This window comes from Desmodus rotundus, chromosome 3 (assembly GCF_022682495.2).
Source record: "Desmodus rotundus isolate HL8 chromosome 3, HLdesRot8A.1, whole genome shotgun sequence".
Taxonomy (NCBI): Eukaryota; Metazoa; Chordata; class Mammalia; order Chiroptera; family Phyllostomidae; genus Desmodus; species Desmodus rotundus.
In genome coordinates, this window is record NC_071389.1 from 97,762,893 (window position 1) to 97,783,920 (window position 21,028).

The 21,028-nt window shown below is 36.8% G+C and overlaps 1 protein-coding gene across 3 annotated transcripts in view; it reads left to right on the forward strand.

Moving 5' to 3' along the window:
• The window catches only part of LOC112297574 (E3 SUMO-protein ligase RanBP2), a 103,116-nt gene that overhangs the window by 76,505 nt on the left and 5,583 nt on the right, over positions 1-21,028 (forward strand). For 2 of the 3 annotated variants that reach the window (XM_024552359.3, XM_053920549.2), the window contains exons 21-25: positions 2,858-3,028; positions 3,677-3,769; positions 4,485-4,663; positions 10,922-11,126; positions 19,998-20,099. In XM_024552359.3, coding sequence (XP_024408127.2) covers positions 2,858-3,028; positions 3,677-3,769; positions 4,485-4,663; positions 10,922-11,126; positions 19,998-20,099 — 750 coding nt within the window. Of the gene's footprint in view, positions 1-151; positions 230-2,857; positions 3,029-3,676; positions 3,770-4,484; positions 4,664-10,921; positions 11,127-19,997; positions 20,100-21,028 lie in introns of all 3 variants that reach the window. The other variant, XM_053920550.1, reaches the window with a different exon arrangement.

Here is a 21,028-nt window from a genome sequence, read left to right on the forward strand (position 1 = left end):
ATTTATTAAATGAGCAAAGAATGAACCTCTTGGATAAATGCACATAAAACGACCAAATCAGTATAAATTGAGGGACTGTGGCTTCTTGTAAAGTCATATTCACTTTGATTTTATCAAAATGTTCAAAAACTAAATACTCTTTATTTTCTAGGGTTTAATTTTAGTCTTTTTAAATCTAATCCAATGGCTTTTTGGACCAGCATCCCTTCCTCACAGCCTGAGAACAAAGGTATAGAGTGAGCATTCTCGGTATGAGACGACATCAGTTTTGTTAGCGGCTGGTAGTCTTTAGCGAAGTAACTGTGGCTGTATGAAATTCAGTACTTAACACTACGGTGTGCATGTTAAAAAGTGCCAGTTGAAAAGCAAATAACTTTTGACTGGTGGTGTAATACCTTTTAATGCTGGTTTTTTTTTTTAATGTACTTGGACGTCATTGTTTTTTTCACTATTGCATAACATTATTTTGAGATAGGTTTATGTGGTCTTTACCTTTTGCTGCTTTGTACTTCCTGTTATTTTCTGTTCTGCTTAAAGAAAGACCTATGGTCTATCTAACCTTTATCTTTAGTCACTAATGTCAGCTTGTATGTATCCAAACCTATGATAATGACAGCATGTATGCAACATGATACAGAGTATCCCTTTAGAGCTGCTAGTTTAGTCATGTTTTAGAAAAATAATAGTATTTGAAAGCAGACCCCATTTTTAACATCCACCATTATATTTTTGGTATGTTATACATATATGTACAGATCTTTTGTAAAAGGCAGTGGAATAATAGAAGGTGGGATCTCTTAAAGACTTCAAAGGCTCAGTTAGGGACATTAAAACCCACTTCTAGTGTCTAAAAACATCTTGAGTAACCCAACTGTGTTATAGGTTGCCAAATAAGTACACTGATATGGTGACAATTCTTGATTTCTGGGACTTCCGTTTTAAAGTATACCAATTTTACTACTAGCTGAAGCAACTCTTATGCTTTATTTTAAAGGACGTAGTCTTTGAGAAATTGTGTGAGAAGTGTGGGCTTTTTTTCAGTAAAAGGTATATACTTGCATGCAGACTCTGTGGGCCCTAAATTAAGAATCCCTGGCCTAAGAGAAAATTTATCTATATATTATTTTGGGACAAAAGAGCATCACTGTTTCAAGTCTGAGTATGTCAGCTTCCCAAAGGATCTTAGAGGTGAAGACTTTAGATGTGAGGAAACTAGGACCCAGCAGGCTGTCTGATAACACCCAAGTTGTCTTTACCAGGTCACAGCAGAACTGAAACTGAATCTGTTCTTACGGTGTTTTTGTACTGTCCCTGGCTAGGAATTGACACCCACGTTATTGTAATGAAGGAGAGTGAGAAGCAAGTTTGATGTTGTAAAAGGGCTAGTTCTCCAGATCAGCACCATCCCATAGAAATAAGTATGACCTGTGTGTATAATTTAAAACTTTCCAGTAGCGATACTAAAAAATAAAAAGAAACAGGGGAAAAGTGAAAGGATTAAATTAATTTTAATCATTACCATATTTTGCTGTGTATAATGTGTACTTTTTGCCCAAAGTTTTGAGGAAAAAATAAGAATGCATATTACACATGGGTAGTACTAATTTTGTATTTATATAAATGTTTTTAATTCTTTTATTAAAAGAATTAAAAGTGTATCTGTTAAAAGTGTAACTCTAGAAAGCAATAACAATATCTGTATTTAAAGTAACATCCTGGAATATGACAGTCAGTTTTGTTTATAAATATAAGTAAATAAATAATTGAATTAAAAATTAAAATGAAAGATTTTTCCCCCTGAAAGTTTGGGCTAAAAGTGTGGGTGTGCATTATACACAGGAGCACACTATACATGGCAGAATGTGGTATTCAGTTTAACCCATTATATCCAAAGTACCATTTAAACTTCTAATCAGTATTAAAAACTGAGATATTTTACATTCTTTTTGGTGCCAAGTGTTTAAAATCCAGTGTGTATTTTTATACTTGTAGCACATCTCAGTTTGGACTGGCCACGTGTTAAGTGCTTAAAAGCCACATGTGGCTAGGCTACCATATTGGACAGTGACAGTTGGTACATAACACACTTCATGAATTGCTTACTTTTTCATTTATCAGTTTTGATAGTCAGAAATTCTTTTTTTTAGACTAGAGCAGATTACTTGAAGAATTATTTTTCTCTCCATGTTTTCTCCTTTTTTTTGTTGTTGTTGTTGTCCTTGTTGGTTTTTTAGCTATAGAAATTGTCTTAAATTCTTATAGTATTATTGACCTATAGGATAACAATTTTTATTTAATTTTACCTATTATTGTGCTTTGACACATGCAAAACTGGATGTAACTCAAATCACCTGCTATCCTCGGCAGTCGTTAACTTTCCTTGTGAGAACTAATCAAAGTAGGCCTTGCATTTGTTTCATATTTACAGCAGTTTTTACCTATGATTGCCTTAATCTTTTTTAGTTGTTGAAAATACATGCAGATTTCCCAGACTATTGTTTAGTATGTAAAATATGATAATGGCAGCATTTTTTAAAATACTTTTTTAAATTATAGCCACTAATAGTAATTTTTTTAATGATCATTAAGTAAAAGCATGATTCTTTATTTTGTTTTTAGTAGATTCTGTGTTCACTAAGCGTTTCTGATAGAACATTAAATTCTATAAATTAATGCCTACTACTAATTCTGATTCATTATTACATAGAGTTGAATCCACATCAGAGTATATGTGTTTTTATCAGTATGCTATTTTAACCTAAAGATAAGTTCATGGTTTTTATTTCTCTTAGAATATTGATGTTAATACATATTTAATCCCTTGTCTTTATCATTTTTTTTTTGACTTCTGTTACAGCAAAAGAGAAGAAAAATTCAGAAGACCCTCCCTCAGAGGACGATGTTCTCATTGTGTATGAGCTAACCCCAACTCCTGAGCATAAAGCTCTTGCAGGCAAACTTAAACTTCCTCCAACTTTCTTCTGCTATAAGAATAGACCAGATTATGTTAGCGAAGAGGAAGAGGATGGTAAATCTTTTGTTACTTCAAAAGCATTCTGTTCATGCTAATGATAGTAATTACAAGGTGTGGTTAAATTATTACTAAGCCTGCTTTTGCAACCCATCACTGCAATCCTTGCAGACAGATGGTTATTCTAAATGTAAGTGTAAACAGTCAGTGGATGTAATGATGGAAAGAACTGCATTCATTTATTAAGTAAGCATTTTTTAGTTGGCTACCATGAGCAGGGCAGGCATTTTGAAGGATTTGAAAACAATTATAATTTTCTTGGAGTCCTAGAGGGATGGGAGAGGGATAAGGTGGAAAGGGGGTTCTATTAAGGAAAACTTTGTGTGCCATATCAGAGTTTTTTGGCAGAGGAGCTGCAGAAAAGTTTCAGTAGGACCAATAGGATAGTCATATAAAGGTTTGGGTTGTGGGACATGGAGGTAGGTAGATGAGCTAAAATGATAGAGCAGCTCAAACGAGAGCCTCAATGAAAGTTACAGTGGTAGAGGAGGCATTGTGATATAGAATTGGCAAAATTGCTATTTGGATGTGGGGAGCAAGGAAAGGTATAAAGTGGGAGATCATTTCTAGATTTCTGTCTAGGAAAACTACTGACACTAGAAATTCTTTTATTTAATATTTAATAAAAATCAATTATACTTGAAGATGAAGATTTTGAAACAGCTGTCAAGAAACTTAATGGAAAACTCTATCTGGATGACTCAGAAAAATCTAAACCATTACAAAAAAATCTAACAGGTATGTTAAGTTAAAATTACCATTTTTAAAGATTTTATTTATTTATTTTTAGAGATAGGGAAAGGGAGGGAGAGAGAAAGGGAGAGAAACATCGATGTTTGAGAGAAACATTGACCTGCTGCCTCTTAACACACGCATCAACCAGGGACCAGTTGGCAACCCAGACGTATGCTCTGACCGGAAATTGAACCAATGACCTTTTGCTTTGTGGGACAGTGCTCAACCAAGAGAGCCACGTCAGTCAGGGCTATTTTTTATTTTTTTAAGAGGGGAAGAGAGGGAGAGAAACATTAATCGGTTCTCTCTCTCATGTACCTGATGGGGGGACCAAACCCACAACCTAGGCATGTACCCTGACCAGGAATTGAACCTGCAACATTTCAGTTTATGGGATGATGCTCCAACCGAGCCACACGGGCCAGGGGAAAATTACTATATTAAAAAAAAAGAATAGATTCTAGTTAAAAGGAACCTCCCAATCTGATTATTCTTGTAATTATCATATTTATTTATGTAATATGCATGTGGTGATTTAAATTATTTTAAAATAATATGAAGTGAAAAATACTGTTTTGGTAGTTCTTGTTCTCTACTAGCACTTGTTAGCTGGTTCTGTAATCTGTAGATTTTATTGAAGGCCATTGTTATAGAATAGTTGGATTTTGCCTGCTTTTATCTTAACTTTGTTTTGCTTGTGGTGTTACTGGATTTTCAGAAAATGAAAAAGAATGTATTATTATTTGGGAAAAGAAACCAACAGTTGAAGAGAAGGCAAAAGCAGATATATTAAAACTTCCACCTACATTTTTTTGTGGAGTCTGCAGTGATACTGATGAGGACAATGGAAATGGGGAAGACTTTCAGTCAGAGCTTCAGAAAGTTCAGGAAGCTCAAGTAAGAACACCTCCATTGTTTTCCTTCTGGTTCAGTTGACTTTGTTGATGGAATAAAATAGAATGTTCTTACCAGATGGTGTTAATGGGTTGTGGCTAGCAACTGGATTAGGCAGCCACCAGTCAGCTATGTCCAGATAAGAAGGAATTTTGTTCCAAGTTACCGAACCCACCCAGTGCAAGGGGCTGGGGGGAGGGCCTACTGCTCACCACCTACCAGGCAAAACTCCAAAGACAGAATTTCGTGGAAAGGATTGGAATCTTTTACTTAACAATCATATAGTTTGAAATAATAGCAACTCTTTGCCTCAAAGCCTGTTTCCTCTAAGACATCCAAAGAAAATCACCCTGCCACCCTCTGCCAGCTCAGTTCAAGGTTGCGCCAAGGAACCTCTTTTCCCACCCAGTAGTATTTATTATAAACGTAGGTGGCTTAGCTGGTTTCCAGTTGCTCTCAGCCTTTAGGCATCTTTAGGAGTCTGCCTTCAGACGTCCTACTTGTAGTTGCTATCCTCTTCCTTCTTGCTGCTGCCCCCAGTGTGTCTCTGTTCCTGGCTGGACAGGATCCACCTAACAGCTCCAGTTGCTGCCACAGATTCCTGCCCTCCCCCACACATCAGTTGCAAAGCCCTGCCCAGGCTGGAGCAGACAAGAAGGGGTAGGAAACTGCTGCTGACAGACATGTGCTAGAAGTGGGTGGGCAGTGGCCACTGACGGGCCCAAAGGTCCGGAGTCCAGAGCCTCCTCCCCTCCCCTCCCCTCCCCTCCTCTCCCGTCTTACCATCCCCCAATGCCTAGAGCCCAGGAACTCCAGTCCCTAGTAGCTGGGAAGGAGGGTAGATGGAAAAAGGAGCAGCATTTCCGCACTGCTTTTTAAATTCTTTCCCCCAGAATCCTTTGCGCGGCAAGCCTGTGTGCCCTGGTTGCCAGGACGACACACGTGTGCAGCTCAGCCCCTCCCCCATTTCCAGGGGTGTCCATGTTACTTACATAACAGACTATGAAGGTTCATCCCTCTGTATGTAGGGTTTTGGGGGATTGAGGTGTAGCATGGACTGTGCAGATAATTCTAAGAATGCCTACCTCAATACCAAGAACAGTATTAAGTGGTTCATTTTTCATACAAGTTCATTTATTCAAGAGTGGATAGGAAATTGCAGCATTGGAAACCTAGTTCCCTTGGCTTATTTTGTTCCTTGCTTTGTCAATAATTTTATTATGTGATTGCTTTCTTAGCTTGAATGTGGTGATAATTTGACTATCAACACCTTGGCATTTTAATTGTATTGCACAGAAACTGGAAGACAAGGTCCCTGTCTAGTAGTTTTTTTACAGTGTAATATTGACAGTATTCAGAATAGTTCCTTACCTCCTCAGGTAATACTATTTTATTGTTGGAAAGGTGGTTAAAATGAAATAGAGTCCCAGAGTTAGTTATGAATGCAGTGATTTAATTAAAGGATGTGTTGCCAGAGAGAGATGTGGTCCCACACATGGTCCATGTCTTAAGAAATTTACTGTCCTTTATAGTCTGTGACTAAGGAGTCTAGTTGGCCTACTCTTTTCAGCTGTCCACCTAGAATGTGCCAGCTATTCAGAAGGTTTAAACTTACTCATCAGTGCATATGTACTAATGGCTATCAGTTAATGTAATGACATCACTTTCTCATTTATAACTGAATACGTTTATTTGTGGAAGTTCTATGGAAGTTTTGCATCAGTGGCCTCTCTGTGCTAAATCTGAATAGTTTTAAAATCATCAACACTTTCCCTGGATCTCTGGAACTATATAACATGTAATTTCTGTTAATTATCGTCTATTATTGCTGGCTGCTAGAGGCTTTATCATGCAATTACTCATTCAGCAAATACAGTATTAATATAAATTTAGATTTTGCATATTGAAACAATTCAATTTACATGTGGTATCACTCTTATGTGCAAAACAAAAAAAATTAATCATTTAAGATGCATTTATTGTAAAGCTTAAAAATAAAAATGAAAAGTGTCAGTGCTGGTATGCAGACTGAATTGTATGTCATTTATTCTTTTTCCATCTTGTGTTGCCACATTAGCTGGTACACAGGACTTGGGTATTACTATTTTTTCTTACCCAAGGATATGTTTAATAATTTTAGAGAGAGAGAGGAAGTAGGAAAGAGAGAGAAACATTGGGGTGAGAGAGAAACAATGATTGGTTGCCTCCGGTATGCACCCCAACTGAGGTTTGAACCTGCAGTCTAGGTATGTTCCCTTACTGGGATACGAACCTGCAACCTTTTGGTATATGGGACGATGCTGCAACCAACTGAGCCACCCAGCCAGGGCAGTCTTGGTATCTTGTCAGTACTTTGTGAACCATGCTATTCATAGGTGTTGCAGTATCTTATTTGAGGTGATTATTAAATTATTTTAAATCATTTTTATAACTTACAATCTTATAAAATAGTCTATAACATTATCAGAATGGTCATTAAGTAGTAGTACAAGGGCTGTCCAAAAGTACCTTTGGTTCGGAAGTTAAATGTGATAAATCACTGTAATTGTTGAAAAAATGCCACAGTAAATTGTAATTTTGCAGGGGAGCACCCACACATGAAACAGAACTGTTAACTCTTAAAGCTAAAATATGCTGTAATGGATGGAGATTTGCATCCTTTTAGAATACATTAAAAACTTTACACTCAATGTAATTCATTTTGGATTATGCAAGGTCTTCAGATATGCAAATGTTTTACATAAAATGCCTGTCTACAGTACTTATAAGCATTTACTTTGAGCTACCATTATGCTGAGGATTTGGGATTCAGTATTGAACAAAATAGAAGTAATTCGATTTGTCTGCATGTAGCTTTTCATTTAGATACTCTTAAGGGGAAATGAAATAAAACACACCCCTCTCCCAAGTAATCTAGCCTATATTTATTGTGATACAACTTAAATACCATTTTAAAGCGTGCAATTCAGCGGTTTCTAGTATGTTCACCTGGTTGTGCAATCATCACATTGAATTTTAGAACATTTTTATCACTAAAAAGAAACCTTGTAACCACTGGTAGTTACCACCCTTCCCCATTTCCACTCAAGTCCTGTAATTCTAGATAACTACAGTTTAACTTTCTGTCACTGTAGATTTGCCTTTTCTGGACATTTCAATAAATTACCATAATATATGTGACCATTTGTATATGGTTTCTTTCACTTGTTTCCTAGGGGTATCTATATTGCTGCATATGAGATTTATTTCATTTCTTTGTATGGATAATACCACATTTCAGTTACCCATTTATCTGTTGTAGGGTATTTGGATTGTTTCAACTTTTTAGTTATGAATAAAACTTGTGGTACTCTAAACCATTTGACACATAGAATGAATGATCTTTGTGTTTCATTACATTAAGAAATAATGATCCCTTTGCAATAATTTTTTTTTTTCACATAAGTAAAATTCACTTTTGTAGTGTGTATTTTCTATGGGTTCTTATACATGCCTCAATTCTTGTAATCCCCACCACAGATCAGGCTATAGAGCAGATCCTCCCCCACGCAGCCTGTGGCAACTGCTGGTCTGTTTTCTTTTCTTGGTTTTTACTTATTTTTAGAGAGAGGGGAAGGGAAAGAGAGAAGGAGAGAAACATCAATCTGTGGTTGCCTCTCATGCGCCCCCTACTGGGTATCTGGCCTGCAACCCAGGCATATGTATGACTGGGAATGGAACCAGTGACCTTCTGGTTTGCAGGCCCACGCTCAGTCCGCTGAGCTACACCAGTCAGGGCTAACCTGTTTTCTGTTTCCGTATTTTTGCGTTTTCCAGACTAACAACTAACTGGAATCACATATGTAACCTTAGGTACCAACTTTTTTCACTCAGCATAATGCCTTTTTTTTTAACCTAAGTAGTATTTCATTATGTGGATGTACCACCATCTATTCATTAATCATTGAACATTATTTCCAGTTAATTTTGCTTTCCTCTAGTTTTTTAAAGTGGAAGTTTAATGATTTAAGACCATTTTTCTTTTTACTAAAAATATTTAATGCTGTGAGATTTTTTCTGAAGAACTGTGTAGCTCTATCCCACAAGTTTTAATTTTTGATATTTTTACTTTAATTCAGTTCAAAATACTTCTCCTTGAGGCATTCTTTTTGAGGTGAGATGTACATCAGATAGTTGTATGTTGCTTCCAAGTTATTTGGTGATTTTTCAGATATCATTCTGTTACTGATTTCTAATTCCATTATTGTCTGTGAACATATTTGAATAATTTCAGTTCTTAAAGATATAATGAGAGGGGATTACAGGAACTACTTTAAAGGACACATGGACCAAATCAAGGGGGAGGGTGGAGGTGGGGGAGGGAGGGGGGTTCGGCTGGGGTGGGGTGGAGGGATGGGGAGAAAAGGCACACAACTGTAATTGAATAACAATAAAAAATTTTAGTAAAAAGATACAATGAAAGCTGTCTTGGTGAATGCTCATTGTGTACTTGAGAAGAATGTGTAGTTTGCTGTTTGCAGGTGGTATGCTCAGTAAATGCTAATCAGATCATATTAGTTGATAATATGTTGTCCAAGTCTAATATATCCTTTCTGACTTCTTACCTGCTTGTTCTATTGATTATTGAGAGGAGGGTTACAAACATAATTGTGGATTTGTCCTTTTCCTATCAGTTTTTGCTTCATGTACTTTTTAGGAAGTGTTCCCTCTGCTTCTATTTTCTGGAAGACATTATAGGAATTGGTACTATTTTTTTCTTACATGTTTGATTGAATTTGCTATTAAAACCATCTGGGCCTGATAAGGATTTAATTTATAATACATAGATATAGGCCTATTGAAATTATATATATATTTTTTATGTGTTTTGGTAGATTGTGCCTTTCAAGGAATTGGTTCATTTCCTTTGTTGTCAAATTTGTGGGCATAACACTAGTCATGAAGAATTAAGGCTCTTCTTTCATTTCTGATATTAGTAATTTGTGTTCTTTCTTGTCTTGTTTAACCTGGTTAGAGAATTTTATACATTTTACTGACTTTTTTAAAAAATGAGCTTTTGATTTTGTTGATTTTTTTCCTCTTTTGTTTTCTCCTCTACTTTTCATTATTTCTTCTTGCTTTAGGTTTGATGTTTCTATAGCTTCTAATGGTGGAAATTTATTGACTTTAGATCTCTTCTATATGCATTTAGTACTATAGCGTTCTCCCTTCCTTGCTTTTGCTGCATTTCATAAATTTTGATAAGTTGTAGTTTAATTTTTATTTCAAAATATTTTTAATCGGTTTTGAGACTTTTGACATATGTATTTGAAAGTGTGCTATTTAATCTAAATATTTTGGGATCTTTCTAGCTATATTTCTGTTAATTTCTAATTTAATTCAGTTGTGAACTGAGACTATACTTTGTATGATTTTTGTTCTTTTGATTTTGTTGAGCTGTGTTTGAAGGCCCAGGTTCTGATTTTCCTTGATAAATGTTCCATGTGAGCTTTGAGGTATATACAGGGGTAGACAAAAGTAGGTTTTCAATCAACCACCTCATGAAGCAGTGGGGCTAACCCAAGCAGGTCACTGAAATTTAGATTTCTTTAGTGATTTTTCAAAGACTATAAGAACGTGTAAATAATGAAGGCCAGCAATTTGAGCACTTATGAGATTGTACCTTAAGTGCACTGTGCCATTGTGATATTCACTGTATTTTCCATTGCAAAATTCCCATTTGATTATTTTTATACCTTCTCCTTCTTTGCCGAGAATTTGTCTTATTTGCTTTAAGAATATTTGTCCTCACCTTTTGAAGCTTTGTTATGATAGCTTCTTTAATGTCTGTCATTCAACACATGAATAATTTTATGACATCCCTCACGCCCTAGCAAGAGAATGGGCTTTTCTTGGGACTCTTTCCATCTTTGCCATGGACAACTGCAATTTTCTGGGCTATTCTAGCACCCTGCTGGGTTATTAGGGGCGGTGCTGAAAACCTCCCACAATGTTCTCATCACCAGATTGTCCCTCAAGGTTTAATCCTCCTCCTTTCATCTACTTTCACAGGCTTCTTTTAGTTGCTTTATCTGTTTAAGCTAAGGTTGGTTGTAGGTATTGGGAGAGATAGGAAGGAGTGTGGAATAAGAGAGGTAAGGCGAAGTGTGCTACTCCATTTTGTCTACAACTCCAAGTCCTCGATTTATTTTAAAATAAGTTATGTGATCCTTTTTGTTAATCAGTATTTAATGGCAGTTTGTTGTTACTACTACTTTGCAGAAATCCCAGAATGAGGAAATGACCAGCACAGCTGACAGTGTGTGTACAGGTGGGGCTAAAGTGACTGTACCATTTTTATGTAAATACGAAGAACCTCATTTTATTACCAAATCTCTTGGTTCACCATCTATTTTGTCTGGAACTGTGGACAAACCTGTAGATTTGTCTACTAGAAAGGAGAATGATGCAGATTCTACAAGCCAAGGTAAAATTTGATATATGTTTTCAAAAATCTTCTCTGTATACATTATATAAAGTACATCTGTATGATTGAAAAGATAGACTTTTAAATGTAGATCCTAGAAAATCCCTTTCTTAAACAAATTTTGAAATATATACCGTATTTTCTGGACCATAAGACATATGCACCTAGGTTTTAGAGGAGGAAAATAGGAAAAAAAAATTTTGAAGCAAAAAATGTGGTAAAATATTTAATAACATAAATAATATTTCACCAGTGTAAATGTAAGCTACATTTGGATTATAAGACGCACCCCTATTTTTATCCCAATTTGGTGAGGGGAGTGCGTCTTATAGTCTGAAAAATACGGTAAAGGGGGTGTAAGATACAACTGTGCTTTCATGGAAATTTTCTTTGTGGTAGTATTTTCATTTGTAGTGCCCCTCTTATTCACAGCAGTACGTTACAAGCACTACAGTGGATGCCTGAAACTGCAGATAATACTGAACCCTATATATAGCTTTTTCACACGTGTGTGTGTGTGTGTGTGTGTGTGTGTGTGTAGACAGACAGACAGATAGACAGATAGTCTTCCCTCTGTATCAGTGGGGGAATGGTTCTAGGACTCCCTGTGTCCTGCCCCAGAAATACCGAAATCTGTGGGCTTACTTTGTGTAGTTTCTTTTCAGTAAATTCTGGAAATGTACTTTCTCTTTCCTATGATTTTTTTTTTTTTATTGTTCAAGTACAGTTGTCTCCATTTTTCACCCACCACTCCCACACGCACCACCCATCCCCTCCTCGCACCCTCTATTCTCCCAAACTTTGACTATATCCATGTGTCCTTTATACATGTTCCTTGACAACCCTTCTGATTTTTTTCTCCATTATCCTCCATCCTCCCTACTGGTTGCTGTCAGATTGTTCTTCATTTCAATGTCTCTGGTTATATTTTGCTTGCTTGCTTGTTTTGTCGATTAGGTTCCACCTGTAAGTGAGATCATATGGTATTAATTTGTCTTTCACTGCCTGGCTTATTGCACTTAGCATAATGCTCTCCAGATCCACCCATGCTGTCACAAAGGGTAGGAGCTCCTTCTTTCTACTGTATAGGATTCCATTGTGTGATTGTACCATCTTTTTTTAATCCACTCATTTACTGATGGGCACTTAAGTTGTTTCCAACATTTGGCTACTGTAAATTTTGCTGCTATGACCATTGAGGCACATAGGTTCTTTTGAATTGGTGTTTCAGGACTCTTAGGGTATAATCCCAGCAGTGGAATTGCCGGGTCAAAAGACAGTTCCATTTTTAGTTTTCTGAGGAAATGCCATACTGTTTTCCACAGTGGCTGCACAAGTCTGCATTCCCACCAACAGTGTACTAGGGTTCCCTTTTCTCCACAACCTCGCCAGAACTGGTTTCGTGTTGATTTGTTTCTGATGGCCAGTCTGAAGTGGTATCTCATTGTGGTTTTAAATTGCATCTCTCTGATGGCTAGTGATGCTGACCATCCTTTCCTATATATCTGGGCTCTTTGTATGTCCTCCTCGGAGAAGTGTCTGTGTCCTTTGGACTATTTTTTAATTGGGTTTTTTGTCTTCTTGGAGTGGAGTCGTGTGAGTTCTTTATATATTTTGGAGATCAAACCCTTGTCCAAGGTATCATTTGCAAATATATTTGTCTGTGTGTTTGGTTCCCTTTTCATTTTGCTGATGTTTTCTTTAGCCGTGCAGAAGCATTTTTTTTTTTAATTAAGTCCCATTTGTTTATTCTTTCCTTTATATCCCTTGCTCGAGTGGACATGTCGGTGAAAATGTTGTATAGAATATGAGATTTTGCTGCCTATGTTCTCCTCTAGGACTTACAAAGTGTTGCGACTTAGGTTTAGGTCTTTTCTGCACCTTGAGTTAAGTTTTGTGTATGTTGTAAGTTGATGGTCGAGTTTCATTTTTTTTGCATGTAATTGTCCAGATCTCCCAAAAGCATTTTTTGAACAGGGTATTTTTACTCCATTTATGCTTCTTTCCCCTTTGTAGAAAATTAATTGACCATAGAAACTTGGGTTTATTTCTGGGCTCCTTATTCTATTCCATTGATCTGTGTATCTGTTCTTACGCCAGTATGAAGCCGTTTTGATTACGTTGGCCTTGTAATACAGTTTGATATCAGGTATTGTGATCCCTCCAACTTTATTCTTCTTTCTCAAAATTGCTGCAGCTATTCAGCATCATTTATGGTTCCATATACATTTCTGAAATGTTTGTTCTACATCTATGAAATATGTCATTGGTATTTTCATAGGGATTGCACTGACTGTATAAATTGCTTTGGGTAGTACAGACATTTTGATCATGTTCCGCCAATCTGTGAACATAGTGTATGCTTCCATTTGTTTGTATCTTCCTTAATTTCTTTCTTCAGTGTTGTGTAGATTTCTGAGTACAGGTCTTTTACCTCCTTGGTTAGGTTTATTCCTAGGTATTTTATTTTTCTTTTTGCTATATAGCAAATGGGCTTTTTTTCCTGATTTCTGTTTCTGATATTTTGTTGGTGGTGTACAAACATGCCTTCAATTTCTGAATATTGACTTTGTATCCCACTATTTGGCCAAATTCACATATTAGATGGAGTAGTTTTTTGGTGGAGTCCGTAGGGTTTTTTATGTACACCATCATGTCATCTGCAAACAGTGACAGTATTAACCTCCTTCTTTCCAGTTTGGATGCCTTTTATTTCTTTTTCTTGTCTCAACGCTGTGGCTAGGACTTCCAATACTATGTTGAATAGAAGTGTGAAAGTGGACACCCTTGTCTTCTTCCTGATCTTAATGGGAAAGCTTGTACGTTTTGCCTGTTATGTATGAGGTTGAGTGTAGGTTTCTAGTATATGGCCTTTATTATGTTGAAGTATGCTCTCTCTACTCCCATTTTGCTGAGTGTTTTTATCACAAATGGGTGCTATACTTTATCAAATGCTTTTTCCACATCTATTGATTTGATCATGTGATTTTTTTCTTTCCTTTTGTTTTTGTGATTTATTTCATTTATTGATTTGTGAATATTGTACCATCCTTGCATCTCTGGGATGAATTGGACTTCATCATGGTGTATGATCTTTTTAATGTATTGCTGGATGTGGTTTACCAATATTTTGTTGAAGATTTTAGCTCCTATGTTCATCAGCAATATAGGCTTGTAGTTTCTTTTGTTGTGTCTTTTTCTGGTTTTGGGATTACTGTGATGCTGGCCTCATACAAAGAGTTTGGGAGTCTTCTATCATTTTGGGTTTTTTGGAATAGCCTTAGAAGGATAGGGGTTAGGTCTTCCTAAAATGTTTTATGAAATTCTCTTATTAAACTGACTGATCCAGGGCTTTAGTGTGCAGGGTTTACTGCTTTGATTTCACCACTTGTTTTCCGTCTGTTCAGGTTTTCTGCTTCTTCTTCATTCATTTTTGGAAGATTGTATTTTTCTAGAAATTTGTCCATTTCACCCAGGTTTTCAAATTTCTTGGCATATAGTTCTTCATTGTAATTTCTTACAATCCTTTACATTCCTGTGGTATCTATTGTTATCTCTCCTCTTTCATGTCTGATTTTAGTTATTTGGGTCCTTCTATTTTTTCTTGATGAGTCTACTTAAAGGCTTGTCGATTTTGTTTATCTTTTCAAAAAACCAGCTCCTGGATTTATTGATCCTTTGCATTGTTGTTTTAGTCTCTATGTTGTTTAATTCTGCTCTGAATTTGGTTATTTCCTTCCTTGTACTCGCTCTGGGCTTTGTTTGTTGTTTTTCCTCCATTTCTTGTAGATGTATGGTTAGGTTGTTTATTTGAAATGTTCTGTCTTTTTTACATAGGCCTGTATCACTATGACCTTCCCTCTCAGGACTGCCTTTGCTGTGTCCCATAAGTTTTGGACTGTTTTGTGTTCATTTTCATTTGTTTCCAGAATCTCTTTGATTACTTCCTTGTTCTCATTATTCACCCATTCATTGTTTAATAGCATGGTGTTCAATCTTCACGTATATGAATGTTTTTGAGTTTTTAACTTGAGATTGGTTTCTAGTTTCAGGCCCTTGTGGTTGGAGAAAATGCTTGATATGATTTCAATTTTCCTGAATTTGTAGAGACCTGTTTTGTGTGTTGTCATGTGGTCTGTCTTAGAAAATGTTCCGTGTGACTTTGAAAAGAATGTATATTTTGCTTATTTGGGATGAAAGGCTCTATATATATCAGGATGGATATATATATATATATATATATATATAATTTATTTATTTATTTAATGGTAGCTAGCCTGAGTCTTTGGTTTCCTGTTCAGCTAGCCCCATATTACCTGCGTCGTTTGCTGCCTCATGCGAGTCCTCTCAGCCAGCCCCGTCTTGCCTGTGTGGTCTGCCGCCTTGCTGTGGGTCCTCTCCGCCTGCCTGACTGCCTGTCTCTGTCCCTCCTACCAGTCTGCTGAATGTTTCTTTAATTCCTTGGTTGTCAGAGTTCCATGCATTTTGATTTTCTGGCACATCTGGTAGCTTATTGTTTTTAGATTTGTTGTTATCCTCCTCTTGGTTGTGCAAGGAAGCGAAGGGTTTCTACCCACACCTCCATCTTGGCTGGAACCACCCTATGTCTTTTGATTGGAGCATTTAATCCATTTACATTTAAACTTATTATTGATAGGTACTTACTTATTTTTCCCTCTTTGTACCTTTGTTCCTCTCTCTCTTTTTCTTCCTCTTCTTAAAGCAGTCCCTTTAGCATATCTTGCAATGCTGCTTTGAAGTCAGTTGACTTTTGCCTGGGAAACTCCTTATTTCGCCCTCCATTTCAATTGAGAGCCTCGCTGGGTAGAGTAGTCTTGGTTGCAGGCCCTTGCTTTTCATTACTTGGAATATTTCTTAACATTCCCTTCTGGTTTGTAGTGTTTCTGTTGAGAAATCTGTTGCTAGCAAAATCGGAGTTTTCTTGAATGTTACTTCATGTTTCTGCTTTGCTGCTTTTAAGTTTCTCTCTTTGTCTTTTAAACTTGGCATTTTAATTATGATGTATCTTAGACCATAGGCCTGTTTGGTTTCGTCTTGATTGGGATCCTCTGTGCTTAATGAACTTTCTTGGCTTTTCCCTTCTCCAGGTTTGGGACGTTTCTGTCATTATTTTTTTCAAACAGGATTTATATCCCTTGCTCCTTTTCTTCTCCTTCAGGTATTCATATGATTTAAATGTTGTTGTGTTTCATGTTGTCTTGTAGTTCCCTTAAGTTGTCTTCATATTTTTTGAATATTTGTTCATGTAGCTGCTCTTCCTGGATATGTCTTTCTACCTTGTCTTCCAGCTCACTAATTCGTTCTCTGCTTCATCTAGCCAGGTTGTAGTTCCCTCTAGTGTATATGTGTGTGTGTGTGTGTGTGTGTATGCATATATATATTTTTTATTTCAGAAATTGTATTCTTCATATCTTCCTGGTTCTTTTTATAGTTTCTATTCCTTTTTCATACCCTTGTTGTTCCCACTCAGTTCCTTTATAGTTGTCATTGAGTTCCTTGACCATCCTTATAACCATTATTTTGAATTCTATATCTGATAATTTGCTTGCCTCCATTTCATTTAACTCTTACTGGGGAGTTTTCTGTCCTTCTGATTGCAGGTTCTTTCTTTGCCTCCCCATTTTAGGTGACTCGTTTTGTTTGTTTCTGTGATTCCTATTGCTCTGCTTTTCCTGCTGTTCTTCTGTGTACTTCTGTGATAGGAGTTTTATGGGACTCAGTGGCGCAGTCTCTTTGATCTCCTTGTCTGTATGCTCTCTGGTGTTGTTGCCCTTTTCTTCTATTTGTGTGGGCTTTCTTGTTGTACTTGTCCTTTTCCTGTTGTTGGATCCTTTTCTGGTGGGTTTTCCCCTCCAGCGGGTATTTACAACTTCCACTTTGTCTTGTGTGTGATCAAGGGCAGGGTGAAGGTGAAATGGAGTAAGACAACAGGAGTGTATTCTATGGGATTTAAAGTACTGCCAAGTAGAGAAGAGATAGGAGATATTTTGGAGAAGTACAGCAATAACTGTGATATTTCACCCAACTAGCTAGCCACTTTGTATAAAAGGTAAAAAAGACTCTTATTAGAGGGGAAAAAGAATGTGAGCTGACTCCAGAAAGCTGAGTGGTTATGTGAGGTTAGGTGGTGAGATACAGTGGGAGTAAGTGCTAGAAACTTTGCATAGTGTGTGAGAGGATAAAGTTAACTAAAACAATAGTAAAGCTCAGGAAGGTAGTGAAGTGGACCAAGACCAGGGTGAGGTGCTGTGTGGGAATTGGAACAAGAATAAAATGACAAGAAATACATGATCTGAATAAAAAGAATAAAAAGTACAAGACCAAGAGTAGCGTGTTATTGGAATTTGAGTGAAATGGAGGAAGAGGAGTTAAAATGAAATATGAAAGGGAGAACAAAGAAAACCAGTCAAACAATGAAACAAACAAAGGAAACTAAACAGAAGGAATAGAAATAAAAAATAATAATAATAACAGAAACTACAAACAAAAATAAAAGGTAAAAAGGGGAACAAAGAAAACTAATCAAACAACAAAATCAAACACAAAAAACCAACTAAATGGAAAGAGAAATAAAAAATAACAAAAACAAAAAAATAAGATGTAACTTTCTGAAGGATAGTAATGTGAAATTTGTCTCAGCTTTTGGTGTTAGCCTTCTGAATTCTTTCTGGATCTGTCTTTGGTCTTCTCATAGCTTAAGATCTTATTGTCTTACAGTTGAAAAAAAAGAAAAGAAAAAGCCTCCTGCTGACTTTAAACGTGCCAAGAGGTTTCCTGGATGCTGTAGGCAGAGGGAGGCTGGGCTCTGTTCCTTCCCTGTTGTTCAGTGAGGTTGGGGGCTCAATCTGGGCTACAGTATTCACAGGTGCCCAGTTTCCAGCCCACACCCTTACAGCACTGTATGGCCCATACTATCTATCCACTCTATGTATATTTGCCAGGTGGGAGCCTGTAATCCACCTCGTTGTGCAACCCTTTGATTAGTCTCTGAGGTGCACTGAGTGGGTGCAAATAGTCCCCTTCCTCCTCCCTCTTTGTTGGCCTGGGCACCGCTCTTGTGTGAAGTCCCTTCAGGGCAGTTTAGTTCTGTTATTGAAATAAGTCTCTCTGGACCCTGCTACCTCCTGAGCCTCTGCTGCCCACCTTTGATCAATCTGTGAGGTGCCCTAAGTGGCAGCACATAGCACCACCCCCTCCACCCCCTTTGGTGGCCAGGCAGCTATGCTGGAGTGGCCCTTGCATGCACAGTGGCTAAGAGCCTTTTTTTAGTGAATTCCCTGTGGCCAGCCATTCCTAACAAGCTCCCAGTTTTCCACATAAACCAACTCTCTGAACAGTCCAGAGACTCTCTGGGTCATGGCCAGTCATGGCCCATCTCTTCTCCCATCTCTAGGTGTCACCTGGCTCCCCAATTTCTCTGGTACTGTCCCAGCCAGCAACAGTCCCAGCTGGGATATGCCTCCAGCTGTGTCTCTTACTGCGTCTATCCCCCCAATGAGTTTAAGCGCCCAGGTCTCTCCTGGCAGGGGCCTTTGACTTCCCTGGTCTGGGAGGGGAGGGAGCAACTAAGTTACAATTACTGATCGGGCTCCCCTCCAAAGTTCCTTTGGCAGCTGGGGTCTCCAGCGCACAGCCTAGGGACCTCCTAGTCAGCCTACAAAATCTCCTTACTATCAGTTTTTAAAAGTACTTTGCAACCTTTGGCTTCCAAACTTCACATCAGCTATGATCCTGTTGGCTGTTCACTCTGTTCTTTGGAAGATAGGCTACGTGTCCCAGTTGGGTGTATGAACAAGTGGGTTCAGCTCCTACCTACCTTGCCTCCATCTTCCAGCCTTATGATCTTAACATTTTCCTTTCTCTAGCTTACTTTATTTTATGAGTATAATATATAATGCATGTAACATACAAAATATGTGTTCATCAGCTTCTGGGCAACGGCAGGCTATTAATAGTTAAGTTTTGGGAGAAGTCACATGTTATTTGTGGATTTTTAATTGTGTTTGGGGGGTTGGTTCCCTTAACCCCATAAAGGTCAGCTGTTTTTAAATGTCTTTCTTTTTTAAGTTAAATTAAATCAAGTAGTTGGTTATAGTAATCAATATTTAATATGTTTTACCCCTTTTTCATTTCATTTGATATTAGGAGAGGGGAATGTTTTAAAATTGTATTGCTTTATATGTATACATTGTCTGTGTTACCTAATTTTTTTCAAAGTAGTTCCTGAGTAAATTACAAATATTACATGTTTAGGCACTTTGGAGTCTTAAAATGCTAGAAGAGTAAGTTACTTCAGACCTAATACCACATTTTCAGATGGGGAAAGTAAAGCATAGTAATTAACAGATCATGCAGCTGCACTCTGGCAGAATTAAGAGGAGACCCCAAAACTCCTGAAGACCAAATATTTTTTTAAAATTCAGGTTTTATGAGCTTATCATTTATAATAGAGAACACAGAAATTCTTTATGAAGGTGTTTCCTAAAATCCTGCCTTTGAGTTAATGTTTTAGATTATAGAAGACAGCATTAAGCTGAAACTATATGCTTGTATATCTCATGTAGTATAGATCTACATTACATTTTTAAAAAATTATATTTGGCATGGTATTGGTGTAGTGTGCATTGAGAATAGTACCTGTAAACTTAGAAATTCTGAAGAAGCTCAGAATTGTCTGAATTTTGTAACTTTTCTTCAGAGAAATAACATGAACATAAATGTTTCACATCCAACCCCCAAACCCCTCAGTAGTAAAGAAGATTCTACCCCCATTGGCTCTGGGTCCTCAAGAAAACTTTGATATTTAACGTATATTAAATGAAATATTAAATTATCTTTTACTTTTACCAGTGGAAAGCAAAATGATTTCATTTGGATTTGGAAGCAGCACAGGGCTGTCATTTGCAGACTTGGCTTCCAGTAATTCTGGGGATTTTGCTTTTGGTTCCAAAGGTAAGATTAGGCAAAGGGATTTTAATGATTATGGTACAGAATTTAAGCACAACTGAAAGAACTAGACCTTTGCCAAAGTGTTGTAACTAAGTTGGACATTTCTTCGCCTGTTCCCACCCTCCAGTTCATTTAGTGTTTTTAATAAGGAAGGGCTTCTATATTTTACTTTTATTTTTGACATCTATTATTATAATCATAAGAATTTTCTCTTAATTGTATATACATGATGCTGATAGTCCCTCCCCTTCCTGAAATACAGAGCCTTCTTTCCAGTTTGGAATAACCTTGATTTTGGTACATTGTTCTTTTAGTTGTACTTTTAAATTTGATTGGTTAATATTGCAAGATTTGTGCACCTGTATTTTTTAAGATTATTTTGTACCTTTCTATTTTTGCAACATCCTTGATTATATTTTAATCAAGGTCCATGCTAATTTATTGCGCTAAATTTATAATTGGTCAGCTTTCCTGTCTTTTTCAGTGGTTTCTCTTTCTCTCTTCCTTTTTCCCTTTCCCTTTCTCTTTCTCTTTCTCTTCCTCTCTTTTCTTTTTTTCTTCCTCTGCTATCTTTTGTAGAAAACCCATATCTTTGTTTCAAGTTTTTGGCACGTTATATTTTCTCATTCTTTTTTTTTTTTTAATTTGTATTGTTATTCATATTTTCTCATTCTTAATAATTGTTCTTGTACAAAATGTTTGATTTGTGGAATAAATTTCATTGAAGATATATACTTACATGACTAAATCTAATTCAGAAATAGTGTTCTTCCCTATCACATATGTACACTTGTTTTACACCTCCTGGCACTTAAGAAAACACATGTTAGGTAACACTTCTGAGAATTACCTTCAGATTTTATGTTATGTTGGCATTTATAACTTCACGGATGTCAACTTGCTTTATTTTTGTTTTAATTTATTAAGTAACC